Here is a 15,448-nt window from a genome sequence, read left to right as displayed (position 1 = left end):
CCAGGGTGCCCTGGAGCTACTGATCCTCTTGCCTGTTCCTATAGAACATTGGTATTACAGACATGTGTCCTCACACCCAAGTAATAAGCTGTTTTCTATCAATGGTACTCCTGCCCCGCCCCTCCGAGAGACTTTTTCTCTTCACTTGCTGCTCATGTATGGAGAGAGATGCAAAGTTTCTCATTTCTCCTTCCCTCCTCTCTTCTAAACACCACCCTGTTTATCCAATTTTTGCCAAGTTCATGCTGTCCTTGGGCTGTGATTGTATAAGTTAAAGAAACAACAAATGAGTCCCCTTTGATACAGTTCAACAAAGAGTGGCACAAATCTTGTTCCAGAGATGGAAGGACTTAATTAAATTCGAGGAACAGGTCCAGATCAGGAGCTAAAAAGAAAAGAAGTAGGTACAAGAGCCCAAGTGTATTGAGTCTGTTGACTTAGGTCTTCCACTTCCTTCTCCTCTTCTTCCTCCTCCTCCTCCTCTTCCTCCTCCTCCTTCTCCTCCTCCTCTTCCTCCTCTTCCTCCTCCTCCTCCCCCTCTTCTTTTTAAAGATTTATTTATTTTATGTATGTGAGTACACTGTAGCTGTCTTCAGACACACCAGAAGAGGGCATCAGATCCCATTACAGATGGTTGTGAGCCACCATGTGGTTGCTGGGACTTGAACTCAGGGCCTCTGGAAGAGCAGCCAGTGTTAAGAAACTGCTAAGACATTTCTCCAGCCCCAACTCTAGGCCTTCTATTCAGGGTGTGTGTGTGTGTGTCTGTGTGTGTGTGTGTGTGTGTGTGTGTGTGTGCATGTTGTATATGTGGTGTGTGTGTTGTGCCTATTTGTGGTATGTTGTGGATGTGTTATGTGTGTGGCTGTTGTGTGGTGTATTTTTGTGTGTGGATAAGTCTGATTATGTGGTGTATATGTGTGTCTGTGTATGTCATGTGTGTAATTGTTGTTGTTGTTTCTGTATGTGTGTGTTATATCTGTGTGTGATGCGTGTGTGTGTGTGTGTGTGTGTGTGTGTGTGTGTGTGTGTGTCTAATTTCCCGTTCCATACTTTTTAACTTCCTGGAAGAAGGCTGACTGTCTGCCCTACTCTGGGCAAGAGATTATTCTCTGAAGAAGACAGCCATGCAATGCCGTGCACTTCTTCTAAGTCTTACTTAAGTAGTCCCACTAAGGCCTTTCTGTCCCCTTCTTTCAGCACCACGGTCTAAAGAAGGAAATAGGTTTCGCCCATTTCAGTGAAGGCCAAGTTTCCATTCAACTGCAGGCTGAGCAGTCCCTGTGGCACATGCTCAAGTCCCTCTCCCCTCCCCCATCATCAATTAATGGTGCCTGTTTAAACCTGTAGGAAAAAACACCCGGGAGAGAAATCTGAATGAAATGCGACCCCTTCGAGTACTAAAGAAGGCCCAGGCCTGGCTCCTCCCCCAGAGACACAGTTTCCATTGCTCTGGTGTGTGAAAACCCAAGCCCACGCCCGTGCTTCACTTCTAAGAGCTGAATTTAATCTGCCTCAGACAACAAAAGCTTCACCTCCTGCTCTCTCCTATGCCAGAGTGGCACAGTGACGTGTGACTGTCCAGGCCAGCCCCACAGATGTGTCTGTCATCAAAACCAGAGATTTCCTGACAGGATGTAGTAATGTGCTTCTCATTGCTTCTGACAGCAGGGGTCCCAGACCCACTGGCTCCAGGGGGCAATTTTTAAGAATTTTTTTTTTCATTTAAAGTAGAAATCAAAGCAGGACCATCTGTCGTGTGAATCTGCCATGCCAGGAAAATTAGTGTGATCAATGGCCTGGATCTGTTTAGAGCACTTAGTGGTGGTGGCCCATGCCACCCCATGTGTCCCCGTCATAGCTTTGATCTAGAGCTGCGCATTTGTGCTGGGGAGGTGGGGAGTGCCATGGTTAGGGGACAGCAATCAAGGTGTTACTGTTTCCATTAGCTGTTCACTTCACATTTGTGTTTGGCCAGATCCCCAGGTGGAAACATTCACTGGGGGTCTCAGAAAGGAGGGCTCTTGGGATCTGCTCAGCCGTCATCGCTCCTCACCGAGCACCCGACAGCTAGATGATTAATTGTCGTTGATGTGCACACAAGAAGAGGAAGCTTTGGAAAGCAAAGAGACTTTAAGGACAAAGTATGCTGTGCTTGAGCTCATGGTGAGCGGAGGAAGAGGCAGCCAAGGTTCCCGGGGCTTCTCCTGGGAAGCTGTGGAAATATTCAGGGATCTGCTATTCTTGGCCTCTATACTGCAGCCAGCCCTGACTCACTGATGTCCCCTAAGCTAGACTCTGACATTAAGCCAGACCTAGGGCTAACCACAACCAAGCATCTCTAAGCTAGAGTGGGTTTCTCTCGGGGTTTGGGGTACTCAGAGGCCAGAACATGCTAGAGATTTATCCTCCTCACATCCTGAGGAAGACACCCTACCTACGCCTCCTTGTAATGTTTTGAGCTAGCCCTTGCACACCATGGAAAGATGTCCCGTTTTGTTGGGTAGCATCCTTTCTTTAGAGTCTGAGCTTTGTTAACCTGCTATCGGTGACTGTGCTATGGATGTGGGGTGTGGTGATGCACACCTTGGATTCCAGCGTAGGGAGGCAGAGGCAAGTGGATCTCTGTGAGTCTGAGGTCAGCCTGGTCTATGCTGTGAATTGCAAGGCAGCCAGGGCTGTGTGGTGAAACCTGTGAGTTAAAAATAAAGTAACCATTGTTTGTAATTTATCACACACAAACACATTTGCCAAGGCAATTGCCTTGTTGGAGAATGTTCGTGAACTATGTTTTGCTATCCGGTTCCTTCCATGTATATAAAAATCCCCATATAATCTTAAAAGGGGATCAACAAATGCCTGGCATTTGTTCTTCCGTTTTCCGTAATTGACGGCAGCCCCTTTTGCCCATGGTTCGCCTTCAGTTCAGACATTTAGATCTATATGTCGCTTTCAATACTTCAAATATCGAGATCTTCCATGAAGATTTCTGAGTTCCTCTTAAGAGAAAGAAAAGAAGAATAACTTGCGTAATCTTCGAGCTTTAAACTTTATGAGCAAATCTATAACATTACCTCACTTTTCATAGGCCGCTAACCTATGAAGATGAGGTAGGAGTCACCCCTGTGGAGGGGCTGGAGAGATGGTGCAGAGGACCCGGGTTTGATTCCCAGCACCCATGCAGTGGCTCATAGCCGCCTGTTGCTCCAGCTCCAGGGGATCTGATTACCTCTCCTGACGTCCACGGGGACTCGGCACACACACGGCAAGCAGACATACATGCAGGAGAAACATTCATGACAGATGTAGAAACTGGGACTTGCCCAGCATTGCTAAACAGGAAAGTAAAGAACACGACCAAGACTCCAGCATGGGCTCCTGCCTCCAAAGCTTGCATTCTTCCCATTCCCTCACACTCACGTCTCCCTTGGCCCTGGCCAAGAATCAGAGATGTCCAAGATGGGAAGCTAGGAGGCACAGCATACACGGACTAGGACAAACTTGTTCTTGTTCCCAGAAAGATAACGGTCCTTGTGTTGAACAGAGGCTCATATCTTCAGTCACAAGACGGAGCATGGGACACAGAAATGCTGTTTTGACATCTCACCAGCACTGTCATAAAGCTTAGCATGTAACACATTAGAGACAGGGAGCTACAAGGACAGTAAATTCTAGACTCCTGAGTGGCATTCATGGCAGGAGAAGGTAAGAGAAAGGTGAGGCAGGTCTTAAAGCTACCCATCCCCATCTCTCTCTGCTGCCTTCTCTCCAGCCTGGGTCAAGTCTAGAAGCTTCTTTAGGAACCACTTAGCAGTGTCCGACCATAATTTAGTTTCATTTGTCTGTACCTTTGATTAGGTCTTTAAAATTAATCCAAGATCCTTTTTTCCCATAACGTAATTCATGTACATCTGCGTAGCTGTAGCCCGAGGGCAGCTCCCAGGCAGCGGTTTTGGGACACTCACCACCCCTCCTTTTCACTCCTACCTGAGGACTCTCTCGTGACCTGGAGAGAAGGTGAATGCTTGCAGCAGTCAGTCACCCCCCCGCTTTGTGGAGGAGAGCCCAGGCTTGAAGCCAAACAACACTACCCAGGTTCTTTCTGTGTCACTGGCATCCTCAAGTCTCAGTCGGGCTCCCTGACAGCTGACAGACATCCCAGGGGAGAATACTCAGCCATCTTTGGATTATGCCTTCCAAACTGAGTATATGAATTGATCCATTTTTAATATTCACTATTAATATTAATCACACTGTAGCTTGGCTATAAAATATTGAAAGATATCCTCCCTTTGAGATGTACAGCAAATATATATATATATATTGAGAGAAATGACCTCAGTTCTTAAAACTTGTAACCATTTGAACAATTCTGGTCTCAAAGGGAAGCGCTTCATGCTTTTCAAACGTTAATAATGCAGAACTGACTGTGTTCTGTGCTCTATTTGAAGCTGGTTTTTTGGCTTGTTTGTTTTTCTTTTTTTCTTTTTGTTTTTGTTTTTGTTTTTGTTTTTGACTCGAGTCTTGTTCCAGGCTCTGTTATTTCCTTAATGAAATTAATACTTCATTGCACAGAATGGTTTCGTGTAAAGTGTTGGGACCGTCTGGGGGGTCTGGATGTTGTTTCTAGTGTGTTTGTACATGAGGAGAGGGGTTGGGGGCGAAGGGATTCCTGCCCTATCCTATGGCTCAGTGTGTTCTGAGGCCTTACTGTTTTCTCTGGTGGTATTCTCAGAGTGTGTGGGCTTTGACTCTTCGCCCTCCATCCAGGGATGAAAGCGAGCCTTTACAGGTCACACTAGCTATTTCCTTAGAGTTGTTTATTTAGAGAAAGAGTGAGTGTGTGTGAACTACAGTGCACATTTATAGGAGTCTGTAGGGTTGTATGGGTCCTGCGTTTGCTCCACTACAGGACATGACCACTTGGTAAGGCAGGACGTGGGACATTTGACCAAGCTTACTGGACTCTGTCGCCAGGCGGATGTAGGGAAGCCCCGGGACACTGCTCCAGGGGATGGGGGAGCGCATTCTTAGGTGCAGGACAGCTAGAGCTGGTTCAAGAGTCCCTGCAGCTAGGCCGGGGCTCTATGGTTCTCAGACTCTTGGACACCCAGGTGCCACTGTGAGCCACGGAAGAGCTGAGAATGGAGTGCTCCCTCCATCCCCCATCCCCCACCCCTGCAGGCTGGACCTAGTCTGGGGCCGAGGGGGTGGGGTGAGAGGAAGAAGGGAAGCTCGGTCTGGTCTCGTGGGGAGAGAGTCCTTGGCTTGATGGCAGTTGGCTTGAGCTTGGACTTGGCTTAGCAGCCGGCTTGGGCTTGGTGGTGGTCATGGCTAGGAGTATAGAGAGGCCTTCTACGAAGACTAGATGGTGGCTCTGTTGGCGAAGGCCTTCTCTATGGCTCCCCACAGCAGATCCTGACGAAAAGAGGAGGTCCATGGCTTTAAGGCATTTGTTGTCATGGCATAAGGTAAATGAGCAAAACCATACCCCATTTCTCATGGTGGGCCTAAGGTGAAATACTGTTTGCAGGGAGGAGTGTCTGGGAAGGGGAGTTTATTGGCTAAGTCCTCCAGGCCTTTAGGTATCTCATTAAAATGGAGATCTGTCTTGAGCCTTGGTCACTTTCTCTACCTGTGGGGGGGCTTGGGGCATTGCCCTTGCATGACCGAAGGCCACAAGTCTATGGGGAGCTGTGGCTAGTGACAGGGGCCTTGTGCCCCAGAACGAGGCGAAGCGCTTACCGTCCCTTCAGGGTCACTGGGGTTTGGAGCCTTAACTCAACCAGGAACGAGGGTGCCTTTCACAGTCCCATAGGAGTCTGAGGACAGCTTGTAGGAGTCAGTTCTCTCCTTCTACCATTTGGATCCCAGTATTTAACGTCGGTCATCAGGCTTAGTGGAAAGTGCCTTTAATGGCTGAGCCTTCTTGCTAGACAGTGTTATTCTTCAACTGTATATAGGAGGAAACAAACTGGAACCCTTGAGTAAGTATTGCCTTGGGTGGTAAGATTGCCTACTCAGTCAGGTAGCCCAGTACCTGGCAGCCTCTAAGTCATCCTGGCAGAGTGGTTGACCTCTCGGAAACTCAGACTTCACCAAGTGCTAGTCACTATACTTGAAGAATACATTCTCTGTAATCATGCATTCAGCCAATGCCTTTTTCTCTCGACTTTCCAAACAATGGCCATCAAGTGTAGAAAAGAGCCTAAAATCATGGCATGCATTTAAATCACAGCTACAATTACACAATTACTGGAGGGATTAGAGGTGGGTGGCATTTGAATTACCTGGTTGAGGGTGGAGAGGAGAAGAGAGACCATGAGTAGACAGAGGAGAAGGTGCCAGGAGAGGAGATGAGCACATGACCAGGAGAAACAGCAAGTATTTGAGGGACATCACTGGGGAGATAACTAGGCCAACAGATAGAAAAATAGAATAGGGGTTACCTCCAGTAATGGACAAGCCATTTTTTTTTATTTAACCCATAGTTCTAAATTAAGGAACAAGGTTTGCCCAACAAAAGCTTGCAAACGTGAGAATTCACTCATAAGACTATACTTTCTGGTATGGAATTTAGCATTACCGTGCATAACAACAGACCAGACCTCACTACCCACCCACCCTCAGGAGTTGGGGGTGGCAGAGTGAAGAACCAAGATCCCAAGGCTTTATTGGGGAGTTGAGGTTAGGAATCCAACCATTCTGGGCTGGTCATCTTGGAATGGGGATGTGGCTGCAGGAAGTGGCAGCTGGAGGTGAAGAGCAAATAAAGCCCAGTGTTCCAGAAATGCTGAGGGGACAGCACTTGAAGAAAGCCCTGTAGCCTGCCCATGGACTTAGATTTGGTGCTGCTGGGTAGTAGCTGAGATGTGACCTTTCTGCCTTTGTGTCTGCATGGGTAAAATGGGGGTGGTAGCAACCTCTCTAAGAACGGCAAATGCTTTTGTGAATCGGGTGTTGATTAAGTGCTTACAACAGCGTTTGACAGAGCAAGCAGTATGTGGTCATTAGTTCCTTATTGCTATGCTACCACTGTACTCATCCTTGCTGTGACGTCCATCATGATGTGATCCTGTGATGGGGCCTGGAGAATTCCACAGTGTTAGACAATTAGAGGAGCAGCTGCTGGATTAAAGCTGAGAATTCGCAGATGCTGCCGTCTCATGTTATGAACGCCAGTGATCCATTTTTCCTATAGACATGCGTTTTTCACTTACTACACAGACTACTTATGTTTTATATTTTTGTGATAATACATATTAGGCTTGGATATAGCTACTCTTCCAGGAGGCCCGATGTATTCTAAGATAGCTCTGTGTGTGTGTGTGTGTGTGTGTGTGTGTGTGTGTGTGTGTGTGTGTGTGTTCTAGTATTTGCAAACGGTTTTGAAAATCATCAGCTCCTTTAGGTCATTATTTGAGAACCTTATTTATGCTCTATCCTAGTATTTAGTGTGTGTATGTGCCCATCTCACATAGAGAAATACCCAGGCACATTCGAGATGCTTCTGTATGGTGTGCGATGCCCAGATCACTGCTCTGAGATGTGTGCGTGTCTAATGTAACCCAACAGTGTCCTTTCCCTCTCAGATGACTATGCCCAGCTGTGCAACATCCCTGTGACAGGACGGCGGCGACCATATGGACGGGATGCGTTGGTGGACTTCAGTGAACAGTATGGCCCAGAAACAGACCCTTACTTCATTCAGGATCGTAAGCACACTCATTCAATCACGTTAAGCTATGGATCAAGATTACTCAGTGTTTTCAAAATATGATCCGTGAGAAATTGTTCCAAATGCAGATCTGTGGGTCTTGGTCTAAACCTACCCATCAGAATATCTGGGTGGGACCCAGCAGGCTGGTTTTATAATCTCTTTGGGTTATGTAGCTTGCTGTTCTGACTAAGAATCACTGGATTCCAAGATTAATATTGCATAATGGACTATTATATTTATTTTCCTTAAAGTAATGAAAATTATCTTATTGTTACAATTGTTACAGCTCAATCATACCCTTTCATATTAAGTCATGGTCCAGTTCCAATTCCCCACAAGATGACAAATGTTCTGCACACCAAGTTGATCTTTACAAGGATTTTAGAGTGGGTGGTCAAAAAGAAAAAACCTTCTTGGTCAGAAATGGATTTTTAGGATCCACTTGTGAGGGGATTTATTAAGTAAGAAGTGATGGGTGTCAGCTTTTTCTGGATTTGTGAGCAGAGCTTTCATGGGGAAGGCAAGAGTAAAAATAATGTCCCCTCTAGAAAGGAAATTCCCCACAGCCTACAGACAGAGGGTCCTGTGTGAGGTAACCACACACAGAAACTCTGTTTCCACCGGAGACACATCTGTGCTTTTAAATAGGGAAGAGTAAGGTTTGAAAACACAGCGGTTCAGAATGAAAAATGGCAGCTGGCTGGCTGGGGTGTAGGCTGCAGAGTAATAGTGAGAGAAAGGCTAATTCAGGGACCGTTCTCATGTCATGAGTGATGCACCCCACTCGAGCAGCTGTACCACATCCCCACACACTGGTTCCTCATGAGATCATGGGCCATGAGGCTAAGATTTTAGGACTGCATCATAGTTACAGAATACTGGGGAGTCTTTTGTTCTTCCAGGCCCTGCCATCTGTTTCCAGAGGCCACCATGTGGCAGTAGCCTTGGAGTAGCACACAGCAATTTATAGCTGTTTGGTTTCGACACCATCTGATGGGTTATTTCTCTGCCACCAGTGAAATGAACCAATCCAAGCCAGATTATATTATATTAAAGGCAGATTTATTGGGAAGCTGCTTTTGGGAACATTCACTGGCCCCAAGGATTGAGGCCAGGAGTCCTATGAGGGGTGGAAGGAGAAGAAAAGAGAGACAGGGAGGCGAGGAGAGGAGGGTGAGGGAGAGAGAGAGAGGGAGAGAGTTGAGGAGAGAGAGAGGAGGGAGGGGAGAGGATGGGAGGGAGGGATGGGAGGAGGAGGGAGAGAGAGAGAGAGAGAGAGAGAGAGAGAGAGAGAGAGAGAGAGAGAGAGAGAGAGAGAGAACAAGAGAACAAGTGCCCGAAATGTCTGGTTTATATAGGAAAGAGTCTCTGGAAAAGTGCAGCCCAGACCCTAGGCTGGAAAGTTCAAGGTTAGTGGCAGGGTATGCCAGTGACTGAGGGATGCTGGGAGAAGCTGGAGACCATGTCTGTTTTAATGTGTAAAATATGTACCTCAGTCCCCTGTCCTGGGGTCTGAAACCAAATAGTTGTATTGGGTGTTATTTCCACTGAGTAAAAGGGGCTTTTCCTTCTTTCCTTACATTTAGGAATGGCAGATATTCTTTTCATCTTCTGTTCTTCTTTGAGCTCTTTGGTTGGATCTAAGACTCCAACAGAACAATGAATGAAAGAAAAAGCACAAAGTCTAATTGCATTTTCACATACGTGCAGAATTCACAACACAAGAAGGAAGTTTAAAGACATGGCCAGTACATGCTGCTTTGAGGCTTTTAGACAATGAACAATGAATTTGTGAATAAGTAAGGACACAGGAATATTTAATACTATGATAAGATAGATAGTAAGTTCTATTGACCTCCTGAAAGACTTATAGGTGGGGAGGGGGAAGTGGTAAGAAGTTACTGGAAGGTAAGTTACTTCCAAGTACTTGCATTTGCTGCCACCCCAACTACAGGCCTTCTTGTCCAAGGCTATTGAACAGCTTGAGTGTGTGAAGGTTTTCCATCGCTGGAGAACTTTTACCATTTGGTAGGACTAGGGCAAGGGAAGCTGGGTAGCATGATCAGAGGTAAACTGTTCCTTAAGTGACTTTGGCTTGACAGAGTCAAGTTGGAGCACTCTGAGATGACATGCCCTTGACTCCTTCAAAGGTTGCTGTAATCTGATCATCTAGCAGAATTAAGAATGCCATAATTCTGCCACTCCAGCCAGGTTGATTATCACATCCTTATATGATCCCCTCTCCAAAGTCAAGTATAAAACAATTCTAGAAGGTTCCTGCTGTCCTTTCCCAGGCCTTCCCAAGATAACTAGTGTCTCATTCCTAGACCTAGTAGTCTTGCTTTTTACCAATAAGACATGACCCTGAGTCACTTCACAGAACAGGCCTGAATACATCCACAACCCCAAGACTATGGTCACACTGCATTACAGTGAAGGCTATAGATCAGTAAGCCTTCTCCTTTAAAAGAACAGGGGAGAAATAGCAAGATCCAAAGAAAGCTCACAAATCCAGAAATAGTAGGTAAGTCTCTAAGCAACCCTGACCCCACATAGCTTGTGTGTAGCCTCTGATGCATGATAACAGTTCACATTCCACAACTTTCCATGATGAACTCTCCTGAAGTTCTCTTCAGTGCCAACAAGACTCTGAAGCTCCTTTCAACTCACAAATGTCATCACCGATGTTGGCGTCACACTAAGCTCCTACTTAGTAACACGGAGAGTTGTCTTGTGGGTTTTGATCTCTGGATTTGATTTCGCAAAGGCCTTTAATCAGCCTGTGTAGTAGAAACTTCTCCCCAGCCCTGCCTACTCCCTGGTAGCAAGGGCTTCTGGCCCTGCCACAGAAGGGACCATGCTGAGTGGCCAGTGACGGAAGAAAGTCTAAGTGAGAGCTCTTATTGCCTTCATGGTTTGTGGTCTGCATTATCTTCAGTTTGAGCAGGATTTCCCAAACTGGAATTCATGAGTGCAGAGATCACCCTGTGTTTTTCTGGAAGGCTAGATGTTGTAGAAATTATTTAATCCTGACCTGGGGTTTCTACCCCACCTTTGACCCTTTAGTTCCTGTATAAAAGACACACACAGCTTTCATATTTACAAAAGCCTTAAACAACACAAGAGCTGGAAGATACATACCCTCTGTGCTATTATGGCTCACCTAACCTACATGGCTTCTCTTTCTTCCTCCTGCATCTTCTTCTCTTCCCCGTGGTCCTCCTCTGATCCCAAACCCAGGAAACCCAAACCCCACCTATATCTCTTCTGCCCAGCTATTGGCTGTTGGCATCTTTATTTACCAATCGGAAATAACTTGAGGGCAAGGTCACTTTGTGTCCAAGTGCAGACTCTCTAGTCTCTGGAGCAAGCAGTCTTGGGGGCTCAGTATTAACGTGAGAATGCAGGCAGCATCAGGCCAACCCACTACAGCTAGATATGGCACTTTGCAGGCCACATGGTCTCTGTCGTAGCCACTCAGCTCTGCCATAGCATCACAAAAATAGCCACAGGGGGTTACTACAGCCATAGGATGTAGTAGTGTTCATTTATATAAACAGATACTACATCAGATTTCGAGCAGGGGCTGCCTACTAGGTTTAGAATCCAGAAGTGTCTCTGGCACTTCCTAGAGATTCCTGGGTTGGAGGATGCTCCTAGGAATCAATTCAGGTGACCTTAGCTGAGATACGTAACAGTGGGGATACCCGAAGAGGTCACCTCCTGTAGGACTCCCAGTGGAAGGATAAGAGTACCAACCCACCCACAAAACTTTCCACCCAAAATTTGTCCTGTCTAAAAGAAATGTAGGGACAAAGGTGGAGCAGAGACTGAGGGGAAGGTCAATCAATAACCAGCCCAATTTGAGACCCATCCTGTGGGCAATCAATATTGATGAACTCTGTTATGCTAGCAAATAGGAGTCTAGCATAACTGTCCTCTGAGAGGCTCCACCCAGAGAAAAAGAACCCGGAAGTGTTTTTAAGAGGTCTTGAGTTCCAGTTGTTAACGGTACATTTTAATTCCCGTAATACAATGTAATCTTGCAAATTATGAAGGTGAAATTGTTTTGCAATTTGCAATACACTGGATTTGAAAATGCTTTGATTTCACTTCCAATCTGTATTTCTCTAATCACCTTTATGTGTCTGCTATTTCTTAATGGCCTGTTTCTTTCCCTCTTTAAAGCGTGGGAAGGGGCTCTCCTGGATGTGTTATTTTCTAAAGTGGGTGTTTAGTGCAAAATTAAGACCTCCTAGCCCTGCATAGCAACAATATTTTGCTGCCCCCTGCAGTTCTGTTGGAGAATTACCTCAGAGGCCCTGTTATCTCCCTTTGGGGAGAAAGATAACCTGTGAAAGTGTTCTTAGGGCATGATGTGTTTATATTTACAACTTCCCTCTCTAGGAAGACAGATCAACACTTTCATGGCTGGCCACATTGTTTTTATATTGTTAAAACTCTAGATGTCTCAAATGGTTTCAGAGTTAGTGTCTAAACTATGAAAAGAGCCAAACAAGAGCTTCTTTGTTTTGTCCTTTCTTCTAAACACAAGTCTGACGTACCTTCCCATTTATTAAGATGGGCTTCCATGGATTTTATCCTTTGGGCTCTTTCGGAAGGCTCCCTACAGAGAACACAGACTCCACAGGGAACAGTTTGTCTAGCTCTTTTTTTTTCCTACAACTCCACTGCACTGCATCCCAGAAGCCCTCTTAGAAAATGCCTACAGAACTCTGGTCAGGAAGTCCAAGGATCCCATCCCAGAAGACTTTCAGACATCTGCCTTGCTGGAAATTCATGTAAAATGTTCAAAAAGTCCCATATTTCCTAGTTAGAAAGAAAAAAACTCAAACCCATGCTTGCTTTCTTAAGTTATGTGGTTTTAGTATACAGCATTGGAATTCAGAGAGTGGGCTGGTTCATATAAAAATTGCATCATTTTATGCTTAACACTGGGTACAGGTATACTTGATTGCAAATTCTAAAGCTAACATTAAAGAATATAAAGCAGATATAGAAAATACACCAGATCTTAAGTAATAATAATCGTTCGGTTTTCCATAGGGTGGAAGGACAAACACTTGTAACCAGCTTCTGCCTTTGCCTTGTAGGCTTTCTAAACAGCTTTGAGGAGCTACAGGCTGAGGAATGTGGCATCCTCAATGGCTGTGAAAATGGCCGCTGTGTGAGGGTTCAGGAAGGTTATACTTGCGATTGCTTCGATGGATATCATCTGGATATGGCCAAGATGACCTGTGTTGGTAAGAATGAGAGTGTCTGTTGAAAGACTCTTTTCCTGGCATCCCCTGTGACCGGCTCTGGTCAGCTGAGTATGTGTCAGATAGATGGGTGGGGTTGTGGTTTGGGACGATGAAAAACGTTCTGGAAATATTCATTACGTGTAATGATGCTTTGTGTCACAGGACTGTGCACAAAAACAGTTAAGGAAGTCAATGGTGTAGCCTGTATTTCTACGACAGCTAAATTGCATAGTTATCACACTATATAAGAAGCCTTAGTGTTGTGTTTTCCTCACAGTCAGAGACTGAATCCCAGGGCTTTGAGCCTGCTAGTCAAGAACTGTACCACAAATGAAGCTCTACCTCCAGCCCTGCCCCCCACCCCCAAAAAAGCCAAAATGTCTCAAGTAATTACTTTGACTTTTGGATTTAAATTTTGACAATTCAGTAATGGTTTCCCTGAATGTGTGAGACGAATATAAGAGACTGAAGGCAACTAGAAAATAGGCAGCTTCCCGAGCAGTTAATTAGGATAAAAATCTTTGAAAATCTGTGGCTTGGGTATATTAAATATCAAGCCAACAAAATGTTGACATTATATTAAGTAACAGGGCAATTCTAGACTCTCCCTCATCACCCATTTTAATATATAGAAAGGCTTATCTTATATACTGAGAGAGATAAAAATGAGGAAACTCTCTGGTTTCTGTGGCCAAGAACTAGGGACAGTACCCAGGATGGCACACGCGTGTCGCTGGTGAGTGGTGTACCATTGAAGACTGCTGACCTGTGGTTTGGTTTATTGCAGATGTAAATGAATGCAGCGAGCTGAATAATCGAATGTCTCTCTGCAAGAACGCCAAGTGCATTAACACAGAAGGCTCCTACAAATGCGTGTGTCTACCAGGCTACGTACCGTCCGACAAGCCCAACTACTGTACACCACTGAACACCGCTTTGAATTTAGACAAAGACAGTGACCTGGAGTGAAGGAGAAGCTACATAACCTATGCCCATATACTCTGCACTGTGTAAAGGAAAAGGGAGAGAGGTATACTTGAGACACTGCACCTAATCCAGACCATGGCAAAGATAGAAACAACGTGGAGTTGCGCGAACCCACAAAGAAAGTGAGCGGATGGAGTAGGAGCCTGAGAGGTGCGACAGACCAAATGGACATTTCCTCAAAAACCCAGTATATATTGTCTGTTCATATGTAAAATTCAATGGAAAAGAGGCAGGACGCGGCTGTCATTTTAAACAGAGGTTGTATTATTATCTTGTTTTGATTTTTTTTTTTTTACTATTGCTTAAATTTGGCTTTTAAATAGTGGTGACGATGTTTTATATGAGTCTTCTCTGTGCTGTGCAGATCCCCAGCCACCATTTTTTCTTCAGCGATAATCTCAAGTGCAAACATCTTTGATAAAGTATTGTTAAACTGTATTATAAGTATGACACAGGGTTGTGCTGTCCCTTGGTCCGGAGACTTTGAAAAACAAATTGTCTGTCCTGTGGAGCAGGCAGTGACTGTTAAACTTTTATCTACATTTGGAGTGGGTGGGAAAACACCTTTATTTTCAATGTATTATCGGATTGCCTGTCAATTGGATCCCTTACTTGGGTGGAAATGGAGGAGTTTCTTAGCGTTTATTAGCACTGTGTTGTGTAAAGTCAACCCAGAAAAATTTAAAAACCTGAAATCCCCCCACCAAAATATTTACCATTGTATGTTATAAGAAAATAAAATCGCCATTTTTGTAGAAAAAAAACAAAACCTGAGTGTGGAAGAAGTTGTACACTTCGCCATAAGAGCTCCCCCAGCTCTTATTTCTTAACCAGCGGTCCTCCATTGAGTTAGGCTCCTGTAAGTTAAGACTGGTTAGTTGCTGTTACAGGTTGGCCATTTCTCTCTTAAGTTTCACATCGAAGTGTCGAACACCCAGGCTTTAGGATACATGGACTCTCCTTGGAGACCCGATCTCTAAGGAGGAAATGAAAGTTACAGGAGAACAGTAATCCAAGAGTATGGGTGTCCCTAGGTGACAAGGAAGTAAGGACACATACAGAGAAAAATTAACTTGAAGAGGGCTGGAAGGCCTCAGGGAAGTGAACCCTGCCACAGATCTTGACCCCTAGTCCAGAATTCTGAGGAAATAAACTTCTGTTGTCAACCCACCCACCTGTCTATAATACTTTCTCAAGGCCTTTCCAGACAACCAATGCAGACTTGTATAACAGGAATAGTGAACAAACAAGACCTTTCAAAGTCCCAGCCCTGCTCTCTTATGAACTACCCCTAGCAACGATAGCTGTTTCACGGTATTAACAAACTGTGCCTCAGCAGATCCCATGGAAAATTCCCCCAGTGAACATTTTCTTGGGAGGCCCTTGTCTTTTAATGTCTGTAGCAGGCAAAGTGATTATACCTTAAAGATAGAGATCTTCTAACCTTTGGAATCTGTCATAATAAAGGGAAGTCTGC

The 15,448-nt window shown here is 45.1% G+C and overlaps 1 protein-coding gene across 4 annotated transcripts in view; it reads left to right on the top strand.

The window, feature by feature from the left end:
• Positions 1 to 14,735, top strand: part of Ltbp1 (latent transforming growth factor beta binding protein 1) — a 205,497-nt gene extending 190,762 nt beyond the window's left edge. For all 4 annotated transcript variants that reach the window (XM_032908911.1, XM_032908912.1, XM_032908910.1 and 1 more), the window contains 3 exons: positions 7,593 to 7,715; positions 12,835 to 12,984; positions 13,772 to 14,735. In XM_032908911.1, coding sequence (XP_032764802.1) covers positions 7,593 to 7,715; positions 12,835 to 12,984; positions 13,772 to 13,953 — 455 coding nt within the window. In that variant the 3' untranslated portion in view covers positions 13,954 to 14,735. The remainder of the gene's footprint in view (positions 1 to 7,592; positions 7,716 to 12,834; positions 12,985 to 13,771) is intronic.
• Positions 14,736 to 15,448: the final 713 nt, after the last annotated feature.

This window comes from Rattus rattus, chromosome 7 (genome assembly GCF_011064425.1).
Source record: "Rattus rattus isolate New Zealand chromosome 7, Rrattus_CSIRO_v1, whole genome shotgun sequence".
Classification (NCBI taxonomy): domain Eukaryota; kingdom Metazoa; phylum Chordata; class Mammalia; order Rodentia; family Muridae; genus Rattus; species Rattus rattus.
The sequence above is the reverse complement of the archived record's forward strand: the minus strand, read 5'-3'. Positions and strand labels throughout refer to the sequence as shown.